We start from the raw sequence: 20,704 nt of genomic DNA, 5'->3' as shown, positions 1-20,704 counted from the left end.
TGATGTCAACGGTTTCGTAATTTCGGGCTCGTTTTCGATTATGTAAAGTTTCTTCCATGAATAGAAACGATTCAGTGTCGTCTGGCGAATAAACACCTCCTCCTTCCATGACGGATGCTCAACTACTGATTTGTGTGCGCAGTCGGATTAAGCCTTTTTATACTTTTAAAGTAGAAGTAGTAGGGGTATCCCTCTCCACCTTTTCCTCTTTTTCCTCTTCTATTAGGTCATCATAATCATCGATTGGGTTAGAAAACGATGGGCTTTTTATACGGTGTGCCTCTGACGTTGGTTGTATTAGTGGTAGTGTTAACTATTGGTAACATCGTTGACGTGATTGTTATCTTCAATGCAGGCATCGCTGTCGTTGTTGTCGACAACGATGACGCGACATTACCTTTTTAAAGTAGACGGTGATACCGATAACAGCAGCGGTGGTGGTTGTGTTGATTGAAGATAGTGTATTAGTGTTGGATGAAGTGTAAAAACTCGTCACCGTATCCACCACTGATGATGTTGAATTACACCATACTGATGGAATTTTAACCGGTGGTGACGAAGTAAAAACAACTACACAACTAAGCGGGGTCATCTTCGGACACGGTTGCTGCTGTGAAAAGTCGTCCAATAATACCGCTAAAATTACTTCAACTGCAGTACCTGTTTTAAATGTGCTCAATATTAACATCCATAGCTGAAACCGTCGCCATAACGATATCGTTTTTTCTCGTTTCCTTCATCTACTATAAATACTTCCCGCATTACATAACCTTTTTCACTATTCCTGTAAGCGGTGTGTACGTGACTATAGTATCGTGAATAATGAGACTACCCTATTGGCTGGTATATTTTTTTTTAGTTTCAAAATCAATACGACGTCGACGGTGCCCGATTTAAGCGATTCGTTCTGCTTGGAACAATCGACAACGATCAACGGTACATGATTTTGAAAATCTGTTAAACTGTAAGCAGGACATTCATCTTCTGGTGTGTTGTAATAACAAGAGCGAAAGCTGAAAAACATCATACATCATATTTACATCGCCTTGTAGATTATCGTTCGGGTAGTACTGTGAATTCAAATACAGTCGTACGTTTACCAAGTCGCACATATCGAAATTGATTAGAGTCTGTGGGTTTATCCTTCCTATCTGTCTGTAAACCGAATATCACGTATCTCGGTTTCTCCGTTTGTGGACACGTTTTTAACGTCCATGAATGTATGTTTGCGGTAGAGCCGGATACTCGTGTATCTGCCATGTGCGAAAAGCAACGGCCAACGGTCTATCTCTTTCTACTATATTCAACAAATGCAATCTCATCGTATCGGTGACATGAACATATGAAATTTCCCATGCCACTTTTATTATCTTCAACTTGGAATCAGGCGCCTCTTTAGAAGAAACAAGCGCGTTTTCGTCGCTGGAAGATCTAAGCAAAATTAACTCCTGTTTCACGTTCAATATTATGTGTTTATTGTCTTCGGCGAATCCTATCAGTATACGCAGAGGCACGTAGAAGCAAAAACCTTCCCGTCTTTTCGTCTACATTTAATTTATCCGTTGTGTTAAACTTCCATCCGTAGTTCTCCAAAATATTCTATTCGCTTTTACGCAAAAATAGGATATTTTTTATCGTTATTCCCAACTTTTGTACATGACACATTTCTGTACCGTTTATCTCGTATCGTATCCTCGAACAGAAACGGTACAGCATTGTTGGTCAATGACGATTCCGCCGCCTTTTTATCGCCGTTCTTGGTAGTCAGCGTACCTTCTATCATCAAAAAACTTTTATACGGTAACGTGTAAGCATCCTGTTGGTGTATGGGTATCCGATTTTCATCGTTGTTGTTATAAGTCGACGATGCGTACGGTAGATGGGTGTGATATTCATATTGGGTGATCGTGTGGTCGAAGGAAACACTTTCATCGACGTCCAGCATATCCTCTGTTGCCATTGCGATTTACCACTCTAAAACCGAGTTTGCGAAGAAATATCACGTTCTGCGATGTTAACGCTCTGGTGTTCAAACGTCGACGGACCGGTTTGCGTACCGTTCCGCTGCTATATACTTATTGTACATTAGTCCCATTTGTAATCTTTGTCTTAAATGTAACCTCGCAGTTATGGTTTCACCGCGGAAATTTATTAGTTATCCGTTCTGATCGGTAAACTTCAAAGTGATTTCGTTTATGCTTTTTGTATTCACCGGTAAGTATATTATATTCTTTGGCGATTCGATTATCTTGAAACCGGGCGGCACACTTAGCGTAAATTCGTGCAACACGTGAACTTCTGATTCGTTCGTATGGGAGCCTCTTATAAGATTGCATTCGACACGTACTGTGTTCACGTTCTTAATGACGACCGGTCTCGATGACGTGTGCCATTTATTCGCTGCTAGACGCACCTTCTCAAATCCCAACAGCGGTGCCCAGCTATTTTCGGACGTTAGGTCAATTACGGCGTCACATTTTAGCGTATTGTTATTCGGACGCATAAATAAGGTTATTCCGTGTTTCTCCTTTAATTCGTCGCTTAATGTTTTCGCTATATCATCCACTTTGTAGGAACCGGTCGGTAGTGTCAATCGGACATTTTTCTTTTTAACCGGTAAAACGGTAAAAGAGTTGTTGATCCCGTTTTATAACGGTGATAGATACGCAGATAACAGTGTTTATACGCTGTCTGGTTTGATAGTTGTTGTTTATTGCCCGGATAACTGCCGGTGATACCATTTCTGTTTTCGTAATATCTGAAACAAATTAAAATATATTATTATTTTATTGTATTATATTCTTATTAATGTATTATCTATTCTTATTTTATTATATTCATTTTTTACGTAAAAAGTTATTTAATAATACCGTACTGTCCCATTAAAACTTACCTTGCTAATTAAGATGAAAAGATGATCTCTCTACGATCGATGTATTCACGTTCAATAACAGATTGCGAATGATGAAATCACGCGAAGTTTTTCGCCTATATCCAGACACAACTGAATTTAACCGGTTACATCAATGCACATGTTTGTATTAATGACTCGTTAATTATCAAAAAATCTTCCTTATCGCATCCACTCTTTGACTCGACGATCCAGTTCGCACGTACACACTAACGGTTGGTGTACATGCGCCGATTCGAATTCCAGCGCTGCGATTGGACGACTTTAGACCGCGTCGGATGGAAGATGCTTCAGTCCAGCGCCGCATCTCGCACGGTAAACATTTTCGTCGCTCCGCTGACGCACGCAAACGCACGTGCAGACACCGCCTCCCAGTGTACGATCTACGACGAGAACCTCTCCATAGCGGTGACGCCTCCCAGTGCAATCGCCACGACAACCAGGAACGTCCTCGAGTTATGTCTAAATTTTTATTCACACCCACTCACACATACAGACCACTGTAGCGTTAAAACACGACTACAGCGACGGTTACAGACACCAACAACAACATTAAAAAAATGAACGACTTACATAGAACAAATTTCACTCACTCCGACGCTCATCGTAGCCGTAGACCGTAGCCATCTTAGACCGTAGCCGAACGGTCTAAGGCGTCAGTCAACTTCAACCAACAACCAACCGCCGTTGGTTCGAAACCTAGCCGATCCACATTTTTTTTCACTTCAATATTTATTTATTTACTTCATTTATTCTACCACCAAACACGTCACACTAACCTTTGAAATATTACTTAATTTATTCTTATTCAATACAATCAGGTTGGCAACACTGGGACTACCAACACCACTACAGCTTATTATCAATACTACCAACCTTTGAAATATTACTTCATTTATTCTTATTTAATACTAACAACTACGTTGGCAACACTGGGACTACTAGCGCCACCGATGTCACAAGATGGCCACTTCCCACCATCTTACTGACGTCACAAGATGGCCGACGGCCGCCATCTTGGATTTTGGCGCTACTACGCCTATTTCCGTACTACTGAACTGAATATCACTTTCAATGTTGGAAATGGTATTTTTTTACTTTATGGATTCTTCACTACTGCCAGCTAAAATCTTTTTACACTTTCATATTTTGATTTTATACATGTATCATAACCTTTTTTGTGAATAGTTTATCTAGATTATGAGAAAGTGTATCCAATGCCTTACAATAAATTGTGGTTTTGTAAGATGTAAATTTTTACTTTTAACATATTTCAAAAGAGGAGGTTCCCATTTCAACTTGTTCAACCGGATTTTATCAAGTTTAATTCTCATGTTTCATCAAATTCACTGATTTTTTTTCTTCTTTATTTTGTACAGGCTTCTTAGTGTTATTCTGTTAGATAGCATAAGTGGGAGTTTTTAAAACAAAAAAATGACATTATTTTTGCATACAGTTTGAAAATATTTTTTGTTCGTTTGATGATATTACTTTATGTGAGATTATTATTGCAGAAGAAGACATAGTCTGATCTCATTTTGATATCTGGAAAGTTTTCACTTTGTTTGAAAACATTGCATTAATGTGCCCTAAATTTGAAACAAAAAAAAATGCCTTTCATCATGCCAAAAGGCAGAATTAGATTTCACCGGTGCTAAGTAGGGGATAAAAAGATTTCCAACTTAAAAGTTAAGAAAAACTTCAAATTTACTCAATACAACAATGTTTGCATGTGAAATAAAGTTTCACATGTTTAGGATATGACGCCCCATCTTCTTACAATTCCACCAACATTTTGGTTATCCCTTGCCATAAGAGTTGGACATATCAAAAATTGTTTCAGACAAAAGTTTTAGGTAATGTTTAGAGGATAATGACCACTTTAAATCAGTTTGATACTGTGCTTATTAAGGGAGATATGATTTTTTTTGTCTTTGAAATCCCATTTTTTCCACCCTCTTGGCCAATGGTTGGTGATATTAAAAAAACTTTACTTAGATAAATTTTAGGCCCTTATCCAAAGAATAACAGGAACTTAAATGAATTTGATATTTTACTTAATAAGAAAATTATAGCGTTATTTTGTTTTTTTTCGAAAAAGCAAAAATTTTCACCCCCATGGTCTAATTTTGCCCATTAATAAATTCGACTGAGATTTTGGGTCATTAGATTTTATGTATCAATTTGAAAGAGATTGGCGCAAAATTATGGCAGTTATCATGCCCACAAGAAAGTGAAATATATTTATATATATGTATGTATATATAAACTTTTGAACTGATGGTGGTTTTGGGATCTGGGGGATGTAAAGCGCAAAGATATGTCAAAATTTTCTGGAAGTTGAATCAGTGTACCCATTACAATAGGTAGCTTTCTTGTGAAATCTACTAAACATTATTAAAATTTGTATCAACATAGAAACCTAAAGCAAACAAGCTCTTAATAAATGAATGTTTTGTCATTTATTATACTGTAGGACTGCTATTCTACACCCTATGAATAGTACAATAATATACATTCATGAAAGCGGCATTGAACAATTAAACTATTACTAAAACTGCATACATTTTTTTTTCCAATATATGTCATAGAGTTCAAATTAATTGCATAGATTTATTGATATGAAAATCAGTTTTATTTTTTATTGAACAGCAATACTTTTTATAATCATTTTAATAATAGTTGTATTCCATATTTATTTTATAAGAATTTTGGTACTTACGTATTAACGCCACCGCTGCGGTGGCGTTAAATAAAGCTGTAGCTGCTACAGCTTTATTTAAAAACAAAGTAGTCAATCGGATTTCGGTGGAAATGAACAGTCTCTTTATTAATTTTAATAAATTGTTATTTATATTTATTTATTTTATAAATATAATTTAACCAAACTTAACCTACACTCACTTCGCTCGCTAACCTTGACTAACTAATACCGTAATTTTTTGAGTATTTATTTAATAAATTCAGTAATTATTGCAATTATTTATTATTTAAATAATCAAAACACTCCTGTTAATTAGTCAAGGTTAGCGAGCGTAGGTTAAATTTGGTTAAATTATATTTATAAACTAAATAAATATAAATAACCATTTATTAAAATTAATAAAGAGACTGTTTTGAATCTATGTTAAACTCTATATCGGCCCATTTTCCACCGAAAGCCGATTGACTACTTTGTTTTTAAATAAAGCTGTAGCTGCGGTGTTAATACGCAAGTACCAGAATTTTTTACTATACTTAGTTGTGAGTTTTTAAAGTGCATCCCCTTTTAAAATTCATTTAAAAAATTAACACATTATTGTGAACTTGTGCTTCTTCAGTATTAATTTATACTAGGTAAAATTTTCAACAGGTTGTAATTGTAAAACATTATTATTTTGCATGCAATGTAAATAAATTTAGCCCTTTCCTTTTAAGTTTTTTTAACATTAACATATTTTAGATAGCCCCTATTCTGTCATATTGTTATTGATTACTTCATATTATTCTTAAAAAAGTTTGTACTGTGATCAGCAGGGTACAAATATTCTTAATTTTTTTTATCATTTCTAATTGTTTTCACCAGTGATAATTGCAAACTTATTTTAATTCTTTCAGTAAGATCTTAATTAAGTTTTATACTTTTCAAAATGTTTAATGTTTTGTTTATTTGTGTGATTATAATTATTAACATCTAACAAATAATTAAGTTAAATTATTAAATGTATAACATATTATTTATATGACCCAAAACAATGGTTATAGAATAGTCATAGGGATTTTTATAATTGTGTTGTTAAACTTGTTAGTATATTTAATTAAAAACATTAAGTTATGGATGGTAATTTATTTAAGGTATCATCATCTTCACCAGTAGGTGGTACTAGTAGTTTACGTGGTGCTGCTAGCCAAGCTTCTTCAAGTACTCGTTCGTTAAGTCGTATCGCTACTGCGCCGACAATTGGTTCCAATACTACATCCAATACTGGATCTGGTAAAAAAATACATACATTTTACTATTGCTGTTATCATATTTATCTACAATTTCTTATCTAAAATTGTTTTGTTTTTATATTAGAGTAATTTTAGGCATCTATGGCTTTGCAATAAAAGGTATAATAATTAACAAAACTTTTGAAAAAAAAAATTTTTTTTTTTCATAGATTTGCTTGAATGTATGTTTTTCTTTATATCATATCTCTGTATGTTATATATTCTTGAATAATTCACTGAAATTCATTTGCTTTAAGCATATGTAACAACATATCTTTAATAACAGTGATATAACTGTATACCAGTTTAAATATTTTTGTAAAAAGTACACTTTTACTTGTATATGGAACTATTAAAATTACCTTTACTGTTAAAATATTTTTGTAAAGCAATTTTAATTTCCTGTTTCTTACAAATAATTTTTGTTGAGATTTATTGATTTGAAATGATCATCAGAATACTTGAATTTTCTGAAAATTTTAGTGTCAGACAAGATGACAGTGGTTTTATGCATTATGTTTTATCATTTAGCAAAATTACTAATTCTTCATTATCGGTAATGTAATTTTTGAATTACAGTTTATAATGATTACTTAACAAAAGTATATACTAAATTAATGAAAAAAAAAAACATTTTACTTAAAGAAAAACTAATCAAGTATGTTTTATTCTCTTTTAACTGAAGTATTTTGTACGTCAAGGTTAGCAAAACTGTTCTGGCAAATGTATTTAATATAATAAAATTGTGTACAATATAGATCATTTAATAATTAACTGTGTAAAATGTTGAAACAGATTTGCTGCTTTAAAGTTAAAAAGTTTTAAACCTTTTTAGTAAAAATATCCATCCCTTGTTATTAAATATTTTATTTAATAATTTTAAAACTTATGGACTAATATTGAATCAGTCCTAAGCAAGATATTAAACTATTCAATCAACTCTGTTCAGAGGCAGTCCCTACATGGCTGGATTGTTCCCTCCGCTTTCCTTTCTTTATCATTTATCTTTCTTCTTAGACAAATGCCATGGTGGTTAGGTAAACCACTAACCAGTTCAAGCTATGGTGCTATATTGGTGCCTCCGGATAGCAGCAAAGCAACTGCTTCTTTATTAGACTTCAGTGAGGTAGCAACTCTTACCTGTGGAACTATCTGAAGATTCCTTCCTATCCAGACATAGTAACTGGCTGAGGTTTAATCATAGGCTTCCTATTTAATCAGTATAAAGTTCTTATATTTCAGTCTTGCGGTTTTTATAAAGCTATAATGATTTAATAAAGTATCTGTACATGAGAAAAAAAATTTTCAACAAGCTCACTTTATTGGTATATCATCTGTTCTACCAGACATATATAAAAACCTGTTCAGTTCTTTTCTTGAAATGTTATGGAGTATATTACACAAATTACTAATTCTGTTAAAATAACTTTCTATTTACATAATGTTAGATTAAGAAGAATATTGTAAACATGGAACGTATAGTGTAAGTAGAATTTCTAAATTTGTAAATAGAAAACACTCAAGAGGTATTTATAAAATAAAAAATAGATATAAAACAAAAACACCAATTAAAATCTAAAACTAAATAGATGGTCATTTTTATTGTTAAAAAAATCTTTCATTAAATATTAGGATTAGTGTTAAGAAAGTTATAATTAAACAGCAAAGTCTCATTATATAAAAAAAAAGAAGAAATGAGATTTATTAAATAAATAAATATTACTTACAAAACGTTATGAAACCAGTACTTTTACATATTTATAAAATAAGAATAAATTAAATTTTATAATATTCTTCTTATACATTACTGTTTTAAACAATTCCTGTTGAAAGTAGAATGTTAGTTTAAAAAAAGTTTAAACTGCTAGAACCTACCAACTCAAATTGTTTAATATTCTTAAAAATTTTTAAGAACTATTGGTGTCCCCTCTTATTCTGCAGTGAATTTTTTCTATTAATAACAATAAAATAAATTTCCCAACTATTTAATTTCTCCTTATTTCAGATCTTTTCTTCATTCATTAAATTTAGCTGAGTTTAATGATTTTATTTGAGGTAACAGGAAATGGAATAGAATCCACAAAAAATTTATCCAGACACCAAAAAAAAATCTGACTTCAGAAGAAGGTTTTCTAGTTTATTTTGTAGAAATTTCATTATTGAATAGTCGTAGAGAATCAATATTTAATAACATTAATAGATCCGTTTAGAATTTTTAACATTGTGAAATTTTTCTAAATAATTTTTCCTCTTTTTAAATGTTAAAGGGACTATGTTTGTAATTAGTTGAGGGTTCATTTTTTTTTATAAAATAAAGTTTTATTTTAACCAACTCTGTTAAAAGAACACGTATGAAGTTACAGTGGACAATCTGAGTTGGGAGATTGAATGGTAAAGACTGTTTTTAAGGTAACTTTCCATTTTAAATTAAAATTTTTCGAACGATACTACATAGGGTTTTTTCAGCATTTGTTTATTTCGATCTATAAAAGCAGGTAGAAATTTTTTTTATGCTTAGTTTTACTTATCATTCTCATTTTTTTCTTATTATTAGCCTTTGTTGTTTTATTTGTTAATTTTTTACACCAATTGCTTAGTATATACTGATGATGTTATTTTAACAATTGAAATTGCCTTTTAATTTTAGAGAATTTTCTATTTTGAAATTTATATCAATAAATTTAATAATTTATCTATCTTTTTGCATTACTTTTTGCAGAAGTTAAGATATTCTGTGAAATATGTAATTCAAATAACAAAATATGAGTAAAGATATAAAATTATTACATATTTTGAATAAAACTTTTATTAAAAAAAAAAATTAAATATTTCCTTTTGTTATCTGTGTAGGACCCTGGTGTGTAATGTGGTTTTAGCAGTTTAAACTCGATAATGGGATATATTGTAATTATCTTATAATAAGTATGAATAAAACCATTTGTGTTTAGTAATACCATTGTTATCTGAATAATATTTCAGCAATACTAACCATCAGTAGTAATATTGCCATAAGTGATTGAAATTTTCTGCTTAATACAATGTAAACTACTGGGTGTCTTGTTTGTTGGGGAATGTGTAATTTACATGAGGAAAATCAAATTGATTTCATTGCAACAAAACCATATTATGGTTTTTACTTTGAATTATCTTAATAAAATTCCAAGCCTTTCATTATTATTAAATATTTATTTACTCTACATATATTCTAATCTAGAATGTAATGTTATTTGTTGATACTTCTTCAAAAAGTCAAAATAACTTTTTAGGAACAAAAATTGATTTGTTGATCTGTTTGTTGTAAATGTGAATTGATTGATACGTAGTAAATTAAAAATCCCTACTTCATATTAAAAGAAAATCTATTTGTGCTAAGAACAACGTCATTTATTTAAAAAATGACATCTGCTCCTCTCCTTTCTATTTCTTTGATATTTATTTAAGTTTTATTTTTGTATTTATTTTTTGACTTACATTAATTCCTTTGTATTTACTGATAGTAGTAATTTAATAGTTGAAATGTGCATATACTTGAATATTTTTAATTAAATGGAAGGTAGTTAAGGGTCTTCTTTTAACAATTTTTTTTTTTATTAAATGACAAGTATCCTCCCAGCCTGAAACTTTTTGGCAAATGTTTTAGGTTTAACTTTTTTCTTGAAAATATTTTTAAGATAAATTGTGCTTAAATCATGAAACATTTTTTATTTACAGAGTTCCTGTTAAAAGTTTCAATAAGAGTTTAGAACAAAGTTGCATAAGTGTTTTTAGAGTTTCAAATTTTTTCTTTCATAGGTTTTTCTAAAAAGTGATGAAACATGAAAAAATTCATTTTTCAATTAGAGGAAGAACTTTCAGATAAAATTTTAAAATGATACATAATGCGGTTGTTAATCATTAACCAAGATAAGATAATATATATTATTATTGTTATGTAAAATTCTGTTCAAATGCTTGAACCAAATTTGAAGAAATAAAAATTTCTAATTGAAAATTAATTTTAGCCAGGTATGTTGAAAGAAGTATTTAAGAACACAAAATCATGAAAAGATATTTAAATATAAAGACCCATATGTATTTATCATTATTGATAAGTAATGATAAGTTGTGACGTAATTAGATTAACTAAATGGTATACTCATTTTGATTAATACTGAAGTCAGTTATTTAAACTTGAAATTGACTGTTGGAATTTCATCCTTAACCTCATTCATTTATTTTGTAGTTAAAAAAACCATCTCTGATTTTTTTGAAAAATTTACATTTATGAAGATTTATCAACATGAAAAAGATTGTATTATTACATGAGGTGGCTGAGATGTAATGTAAGTGGCTCATAACTCACAAACGAAAAGAGATAATCAAATGAAACAAAATTGCATGAAAGTACACCTCATTCATTTATTTTGTAGTTAAAAAAACCATCTCTGATTTTTTTGAAAAATTTACATTTATGAAGATTTATCAACATGAAAAAGATTGTATTATTACATGAGGTGGCTGAGATGTAATGTAAGTGGCTCATAACTCACAAATGAAAAGAGATAATCAAATGAAACAAAATTGCATGAAAGTACTTTTTATTTCCTTAAAAACTTGGATGTATTTTTCATACACATCATTTACAACTATACATTTCACCTAATGGTTGAAATGGCAAAGAGAATGCTTGCGATCTTTCCTTGATCTATAACCTCGCTGCTTGCTTCAGTTCATCATCCATGCTGAAATGGATACCGTAAATATCACTCTTTAATTGCAGAAAAAAGTGAAAATCATAGGGTGCAAAATCTGGTGAGTACAGAGTTGTGGAATATGTCCTGATTTCAACTTTACAAAAGGTTGCATGTGATGTGTTTGGCCAAGTATTGTCATGTTGCAGAATTACTGGCTTCGTGGATTATTAAACATTATAAACAGGTTTCCTATGGTGTTTCAACATCTCTATGTATTGCACAGAATTTACAATTGACTCTATTTCCAAATAGTTAGTTACATACACATATTTGGAATCCCATAACACTGTCAAAAGATTTTTTTTTTCAGATGGTTGTATTTTGAATGTGGTAAACTAGTAGGTAGGTAGGTAGGTATAAACTAAACTGTAGGTATTCCATGCTCTGCTACTCTTACACAGTGATGAATATTACTAGTGTTCACTTTACCTGTATTTTTAACAACTTTAACTGTGTTTTAGATGCATTGACATCGCAAGCGTACTCGACTCTATAAGAAAAAAAAGAATAAATTAAACAAAATCTATAAATAAAAGTTAAACCAACATTAAAAAAAAAATATTGGTAATTGTCATTAAATTCATCAATGAGTTTCTGTCGCTTTGTGTAACAGTTTGTTCTGCTGTTATGTTCCAGATGCATTTTATTTCAGCCACCCTCATGTCTTTTTTTATTAATTATAATATGTAAATTTCATTTATTTATAGGTACTAGATTGCTTTACATAAATGAAAAACTAAGTTTACGCCAGCCTCGCACGTCTCAAGCTTCTTTGACATCCCGACCTCATAGTATAAAAAGAGGTATGTTTTGGACATGTTAATGAACATTAATAATTTATTTAATAAAAAACTTGTTTTAATGAAAAAGTACATGTTTTATTGTAATCTGTTCATCTGAGGTGTGGCTATTAAATAACGAGATTAATGCTGTAAAATATTTTATTTTAATTTTATACATATTTGGTTATTATCCGCTTCAATATACACCCTCCTTTCCATGTAAATTTTCCATTGCAAATGCACCATGCAAATTTCCCATTATTTGAAACAGTCTTAGAAGTCTTCTGTGAGCTCTTTCATGATGCGTGCCGCTTTTACTTTCACAGCTTCAACGGTCTGAAATCTTATTCTTTTTACTGCAGATTTGACCTTGGGAAACAGATAAAAGCCACATGCTGCCAGGTCAGGAGAATAAGCTGGATGATTTAACACTGAGATGTTATACATGGCTATACTTATACTTGCATTGTCTTGACAGACAATGCAGTGTGAGCCGGTGTGTTGTCCTGATGAAGAACTCATGACTCATTCTTCCACAATTCGGGTTGGTTTTTCTTATTTTTTCATGGAGTTGAGCAAGGACCTCAAGATAGTAATGATGAATAGTTTGACCTTCAGGAACCTAGTGAAGGCACACAATCCCATGAATATTGAAAAAAACAGTCATCATCGCTTTGAATTTTGATTTGCTCATTCAAGCTTTTTTAGCTCTCAGTGAAGTTGGAGTCTTCCAATGCATGGATTGACGTTTAGTTTCTGGATCATAAATGAAAAACCAGGATTCATCACATGTTATTCTTTCCAAGAATTTTCGGTTATTTTCAGTGGCAGAACAAACATTTTCATGATCTTCTTTTTGTTCAAATGTGAGAATTTATGCACACTTTTTGGATGTTAAAATTGTTATGTAAAATTTTCTGTACACATTCTTTGTCAATTCTTATAGTTTCAGCAATTGCACAAATAGTTAACTGATCGATCTAACTGAGGTTAGATCGGATCAAATTACCAATTTTTTTATATTTTTATTCATTTTTGACGTGGAAGGGCGACTCGAGCGAACATCATCTTCAATTTCTTCTCTGCCATCTTGGAAAAGTTAAAGCCCTTATCCACTTGTTTCACAAAAAAGCAGACAAAACAGACCCGTAACAATTACAGGGGAATCTCACTCTAGACACAACAGACAAAATTCTTTCAAGAATAATCCTTAACAGGATCGGTTTACAACTTGAGAAAGAACTAGGAGAATACCAGGAAGGTTTCAGAACCTGAAAGGGCTGTTCAGACTAGAGTCTGAACAGCCCTTCCAGGTTTGAGACTCATCGTCAGATTAGTTGAGACTCATCGTCATGTGTCTCAAGCTAATAATGGATTATAACATAAAAGAAGCAGAGACATGGTGATAATGTTTGTAGACTTCAAAAAATCATATAATTGCATCCACAGAGAATGCCTTCTAAAAATTTAAAAACATTCCGGACTACATCCCATATAAATAAACATGATAAAACTGACCCTCACAAGCACTAAGTCAAAAAGTGAAATTCAGACACAAACTCTCGGAACCATTTAAAATCAAAACAGGATTGCACCAAGGTGATGGACTCTCACCACTACTATTCAAATGCACTACTATTATTCTGGAAATGGTAATGAGGGAATGACCCAAAAAATTAAAACTAACTGCTTTGGTTTTGCTGACGACTTGGCACTGCTAGCAAGTGACATTGATGAAGCTAAAACAAATATTAGAAATTCAAAAAATTTCAAATAAAATTAACCTCAAAATATCATTTGAAAAGACTGAAATTATGCCCCAAAAAACAACACAATTAAAAGAAGTAAACATGGTAATAAATAAATGTAATAAATAAAAAATGGTAATAAAATAAAATAAAGCCAATGTAATAACCCAGTTTAAGTACCCCTGAGAAATAATAACAGACAACCTAAGCGAAAAAATATTAATCCAAACAAGAACAAACAAACTAGATAAAGCACAAAAATTAACCTGGTACACCTACAGTAAAAAAGTATCTATAAGCACAAAAATAAAACACAACACAGATATCAAACCGGAAGCCACATACAGCAGAAACACTCTTCCACCTGAATGAACAATCACAGACTGACAGACTCCAGAAGATCAAAAAAATTGGAAGAACCTGCAGCAATAAAAAGTATCAAAAAGACGAGCAGTGGTGGATCGTGCCCAACAAACTTGTGTACAAAGAGTACAGATAGAGTACAAGAGGTAGAACCCTAGATAGAGTTAGAGTCTAGGATTCTTTGGACACACCATGACGATGCAAAATTTGAGACTTCTGAAACAGATGGTACAGTACAATCTTGACTCGAAAAACACCAAGACTGGATGCAGTTGGATCAGAGAAATAAGAGGGCATCTGAAGGAAATTGGCCTTACCAATAGGCATCATAGACAAGATGAAATTAAATGAAAAAATCAAGAACAAAAACACTCGCTTCTTGCTCACAAGAAAGAAACACTGCACTAATATTTTCAACACCGGAAAGGACATGGAGATTGGAATGTATGAAAAGGACTGGGAGGACACCAAGGCCTGTACAGTCCCTTCGAAGAGACTTGGATAATGGACTGATTAAAGTGAAAAAAAAATTGCGTGACTAAAGAAATCATAAAAGATGAAAAAAGAAGAAGTATTTTGACACATGATTCCATTCTATTTCTTACTGTTTCATTCTACTCTTCCCTTTATTTATCAATGCTGAAAATGCCCTATATTTTGTTATACTTATCAGTAACTGTAAGATTCGGTGTATAAATTGACCCAGCAAGTAACAAAAACTCATTTTGGTAGTGGTTGGTAAAAGAAAAACTTACCCTTTATAAGTCAAGTTTGAATTATTGTAATAATATTTTTGATAAACAACTTATATGCTATGATTTATGTAATTTTTGTATCTCATATTTCAAATTGTTTTGTATTACTTTGAGACTGTTACCAACTCAATATTTTTAAAGTATCTGTTGTAATACAGTGATTTGATTCCACTTTATAAATTCTGTAACTGTTTTATTCTATTATATATTTCTTTTGATATAGTAATCCTTAGTTTTATTTCTCTTCTACTCTTTTATTACTGTATTTCCAATTTATCTGTTTCATTATTATAGAAATATTGTTTTATTGGCCTTCTTTAAAAGGAGTTATTTTGATATCTAATTTCTTTTTAAAATATTCTAATAATTAAATTCAGCTTATGGTTTTATTTATTTATTTTTTCTTAATTAAGTTTAGTTTTTAAAATTCTGAATTTTATGTGCATTTTTTTTCTCTGGTAATTTATTATTATTATTATTATTTATGTGTGTTTATCAACTTTAGACTTGATGTTGAATTATTTTATGTTTCAATAATTTATTATATTTTCTTTGTAATTCTTTTCTGTTATTTTTCATTTAACTGTGCTTCTTTATTTCTCTTTTGTTTTGTTTACCATTTTATTGATATTAATAGTGTCCCAATTAGACCGTCCTATACATCATCACTGTTTTCTCTCAGATGTTACTGATGTAAGGCGTATGGAGACTGCATTACTTCATCTTCTTGAAGATTTTCATTCAGGAAAACTAAGAGCATTTGGTGAGTATTTATGAATTTTTTTTATATAATTTAAATTGCTACACATTGCATGAATCGTCAGTGAATAAAATGATTTGTTTTACCATTAAAAAATTCTATGAATGTAATAGCAAACTGTCATACTTATTGCTTTGATTTTTTGTTAGAATCCAGTGAGTAAAAACCATTATATAATCTTTTAAATGCATTCACATTTATTTCTGGATGTATATTTTTCAAATCTCTTTTAACTCTTGTAGTTGTGACACAAAACTTTTCCTGTAGAAATTATTTTCTTATTCAAGTCAATTTTTTTCTTAAATAAACTTTCTTCTTAGTGAACTCATTTCCTAAAAAATATCTTGGCAATTTTGTTTTATATATACATCAAAAAGCAAAAATTTATACACAGATTTGAATATCAATTAATGTTAAAAAAAAAAAAAAAAAATTAATTAAAAATGATTTCAAAGAATCTATTGAAAATAAATAAATAATAATTTTTTATTACAAAATTTTGTGATATAATAGTTCTAAACCACAACCAGGTTTGTTATAGACAAGCATGCTAACCCGTTAAGCCACAAGATTTTGACAGCTGAGTAAAAATATTTTACCTCAAGAGAAAAAGAAATCTTAAGTTAAACCAATAGATTATAGATGATTACATCTCATTTTAAGATTTAACAGAATTATCTCTATAGTTGACATCCATGATTGAGTGCTATTTAATGCAGAAGGTTCTTGGTTCAATCCTTGTTAGGATTAACAATTTAATATGTTGCTTAAAGAACAGGAGGGTGACTAAAATTAAGTCTGTTATTATACAGGCTAGTTCCAATAATAAATGCTGTTGTGAGTTAATAAAACAATTCTGTACATAGACTTTTAAGATGTCATAGATATTTAAGAATTTGTGTACAATTGACTGGATGGACTCATACTGAATTTACTTATGAATGTTCAAAAACTAGGTTAACGTATAAAATACAAACATTCTAGAGCCCATGCATATAAAAATTAATCTTTTCAATAGCATTCTACGCATAAGACAGCTTAATTAAACAAACTTGGAAGTATTGACTAGGTTAATGACTAAGTTTTTAAAACTAAATAAAATATAACTTAACAATATCAGAAAAGAATAAAAAACAGGAAACTGTAATATAATTTTAACTGCAGCCACCTTTATTGGAAAAGGTAATTCTGTAAAAAATATTACTAAAAAGTTCAGTAAATATTTAAAAAAACTAATTATGATCAGAGGTGTTGTGAATATAAAATTTTAACTTCTGTAACATCAAACTGTACCAGATTGTATAATAAAAGTCGTTAAAAAATTTGAAGCACTTTTTAAAACAAATGAACATTTTAAAATTTAATTTGTACAATTTACTTCAGTCTGTTTTTATAATAGTTTGTTTTATTGATAAAAATTTAAACAAAACCTTGCTGAATATAACATAAGATAATCTGTTTTAACGTATGACATATATATATGAGGAACAATCAGAAAGTAAGTTGCATTCCCCTCTATGAAACAACACATTTATAAGACAATTTTTTTTTTAACCGAACAAAAAACTATATATTTTTATCTATTTCGACATAATCACCAAGTTTTTCTAAACACTTTTCATACCCTGTTACAAATTTTTCAGTACCACTCGCATAAAAATTTTGTCCAATTTCCTTCAACCATTTAAGGACCGCTTGCTTAAGTTCTTCATTAGCAAAACGCTCCCCTCCCAGGTCTCTGTTGACAGAACCAAACATGTGGTAGTTGTAGGATGCTCCTTTGTCACATGAAGTTAAATGAGGAGTAGCGTGGTCGTGAAGAAAAACAACCCTATCGCTCAATCTTCCAGGTCTTTGATCTTTAATGGCTTTACGCAATTTTTTTGAAGTCTCACAGTAAGATTCGGCATTGGTTTTTGCTCCTCAGGGCATAAATTCACTGTAAACAACTTCCTAGAATTGAAAAAGACTGTCCGCATAACCTTGTGGAGATGTTTTCACATTTTTTGGCTGCTGCAAATTTTTATATCTCCATTCACATGATGCTCGTTTAGTCTCAGGAGTGTAATGAAGCACCCAGTTCTCGTCCCCTGTGATGATTTGTTTCAAAAACTGTGGACCATTCCTGGAATAATGTTGAAGAAAAGAAAGAGCAGATGCAAAACATTGATGTTTGTGGCACCCAAATGCACACATCTTACGGTAATCAAGCTGATTCTGAATAATCGCAAACATGCTATCATAACTGATGTTAAGTTCACTTGCAATCTCCCTAATTTTAATGAGCTGGTTACTCAATATCATTTCATTCACACGTTCTCCAGTACCTTCGAGTTTGCAGTTGAAGGACGTCCAGCGGGCAGTTCATCACTCACATTTGTTCCTCCATTTCTGAATGTTTGGCACCGTTCTGTGATCATCAGGCGTAACATTGCATTCTCACCGTATACTTCAATAATTTGGCGATGAATCTCACAACCATTGTAATCTTTTGCCCACAAAAATTGTACTACTGAACACATTCATATGCTGGATGAAATGTCCAGAGGACACGCCATATTGACAACATTACTACAAACATACTGAATGTCATACAGAATTGCTGCTGGGGGAGCATGAAGACAACAACGCAACTAATGCTGCCATCATAAGACATCCCTTTCAGTTCAAGAACACAGCAAGGGTGTAACTTACTTTTTGATCCACCTCTCATAAATAGCAAAGTAACGAAACATGATCTATTTTGCTGTAAAGTGTACAATTTGTACTCTATGTTTGAGTAGATTATTATGCAGTCATTTATTTCTACTTCTGTAAACATTGGTTTCCATCAATAACAAGGGAGGTCAATATTCCCATGTATTTACAAGACAGAATGATTGACACACCCTCTTTAATCAACAGCAGAAAACTTTATGTATGCAGAAAACTTAGTTTTATGAATGTTTCAAAATACCCAGAAGTTTGCGGTTAATAATGTTTTTATTTGTTTTATAACTTACACCAGCTTTTGTACATAATTTAGCCAGAACATTTAAGCAAAGTGTCTGCAATTGTTGTGTGAAATTTTTTCAGATGTAAAATTACATCGGCTGGTTACTGGGAATCGCATACAATACAGAAGGTGGGTAGCAGAGTATATCAGAACAAAATCCTGCTTTTAGAAAAGTGCTGCTGCTGACTTGCTATCTGAAACCAAAAAATATGATCTTGAGATATGTACATAGCATGTACTTTTATGGTTATGAGGCTTCATCTCATTGTAGATTATCTGTCTTTAGGTTAAAGAAATTACAAGTGAAAGATAATGAAAGGAAAATCGAACATGAATAAATAATCTAGTAAAAGTGTTGTTGAGTCCTTAATAAAGGATTAAGTCAAATTTTGAATTTACATTTTGAGCAGATTTTGTTGACCATGAGATGTTTAAAGTAATTTTAAGTAACATTACTATTGTTTCTCTGAAGCATCCGACTTAGAGTTGTCCTTGAGAAAAACACAGTTCTTCTAAATCCATATTCACAACACTAAACTTATATAAATTCAACTTGTAAAATACCACCAAATTTTTCAGTTTGATAATTAATTTGATTTCAGTTGTTGATGAAATTCAAACAGTTATTACAATCAGAGTAAAATTATCAAACACAATTAAAGTTTAGCACCTTAAAGAAGCACTAAACATAAATTATTTTCACGATATATAAGAACATGGTTTTGATTTTTTTTAGGTGATGTATTTATCTGTTTTCAGTTTCAACATATTTAAAAAAAAGTTATTATTAACACATGTTACTGATATTGTTATCTGATATTATTTTTTTGATTTTAAATGATCACAAAATATTCTTTCATAAAATGTTTTATTAGTATTTCGCCGTGATTAACTTATTGAAATGATTTATTAGCTACAGCTCCATTTATCAATCTGCAACTTATGGATGAAAAGTGCATCTCAATAGATTTTCAAGTAGAACATTCCTTCTTTTTTTAAAAAATCTGTACTCACTCACTTGCACAGTAAATTTTCACGTTTTAATATTCGGTATTGAAAGGTTGTAAAAACTTCAAAAGTTTCTAAAAATTGAAATTTATCATTGTCATTAATTTCATTTTTATGATGTTTCATTTAAAAAATAGAAATTTTGTAATCTTTGATAACTTTAAATAACGATCGACAACATATGTTTTTTATTTGGCCTATTGATAAATAACTAAAAAATGATTCTTTTGGCTATTTCAGGAAAAAAAGTAGTTCTGCAGTGGAAATGAGCGTAATACTGCCACATGAGCAATCGCATGGAAAAAAGAAAAACATAAAAACCACCCGTGCAATAAGTAAATAGTTTTCCCGAATTAGATTTTTTTTTGTATACCTATATGGGGTCCTTAATCTTGCACTTTCAAGAAATCAACTCTTTTTATATAAAAGAATATACATAATGGGACAACTGGATCATCGAGAGTATATCTTTTGTATGCAAATGTTAGCCCTTGTAGTGATAGGAAATATGCTGTTTGAATTTTTTAAATTGGTCAACCCATTCTGGAGATAATTGAATTTCAGATTAAGAGAATGAGCAGATAACTGGACAACCGAATCATCGAGCGTATATCTTTTGTATGTAAATGTTAGCCCTTGTACTGATAGCAAATATGCTGTTTGAATTTTTAAAATTG

At 31.0% G+C, this 20,704-nt stretch overlaps 1 protein-coding gene across 7 annotated transcripts in view; it reads left to right on the top strand.

The window, feature by feature from the left end:
• The window catches only part of LOC142327389 (uncharacterized), a 50,343-nt gene that overhangs the window by 26,756 nt on the left and 2,883 nt on the right, over window positions 1-20,704 (top strand). For 6 of the 7 annotated variants that reach the window (XM_075370411.1, XM_075370409.1, XM_075370407.1 and 3 more), the window contains 3 exons: window positions 6,746-6,884; window positions 12,324-12,419; window positions 15,902-16,027. In XM_075370411.1, the coding sequence (XP_075226526.1) occupies window positions 6,746-6,884; window positions 12,324-12,419; window positions 15,902-16,027 (361 nt within the window). The remainder of the gene's footprint in view (window positions 1-6,745; window positions 6,885-12,323; window positions 12,420-15,901; window positions 16,028-20,704) is intronic. The other variant, XM_075370412.1, reaches the window with a different exon arrangement.

Source organism: Lycorma delicatula, chromosome 7, assembly GCF_047948215.1.
Source record: "Lycorma delicatula isolate Av1 chromosome 7, ASM4794821v1, whole genome shotgun sequence".
Lineage (NCBI taxonomy): Eukaryota > Metazoa > Arthropoda > Insecta > Hemiptera > Fulgoridae > Lycorma > Lycorma delicatula.
The sequence above is the reverse complement of the archived record's forward strand: the minus strand, read 5'-3'. Positions and strand labels throughout refer to the sequence as shown.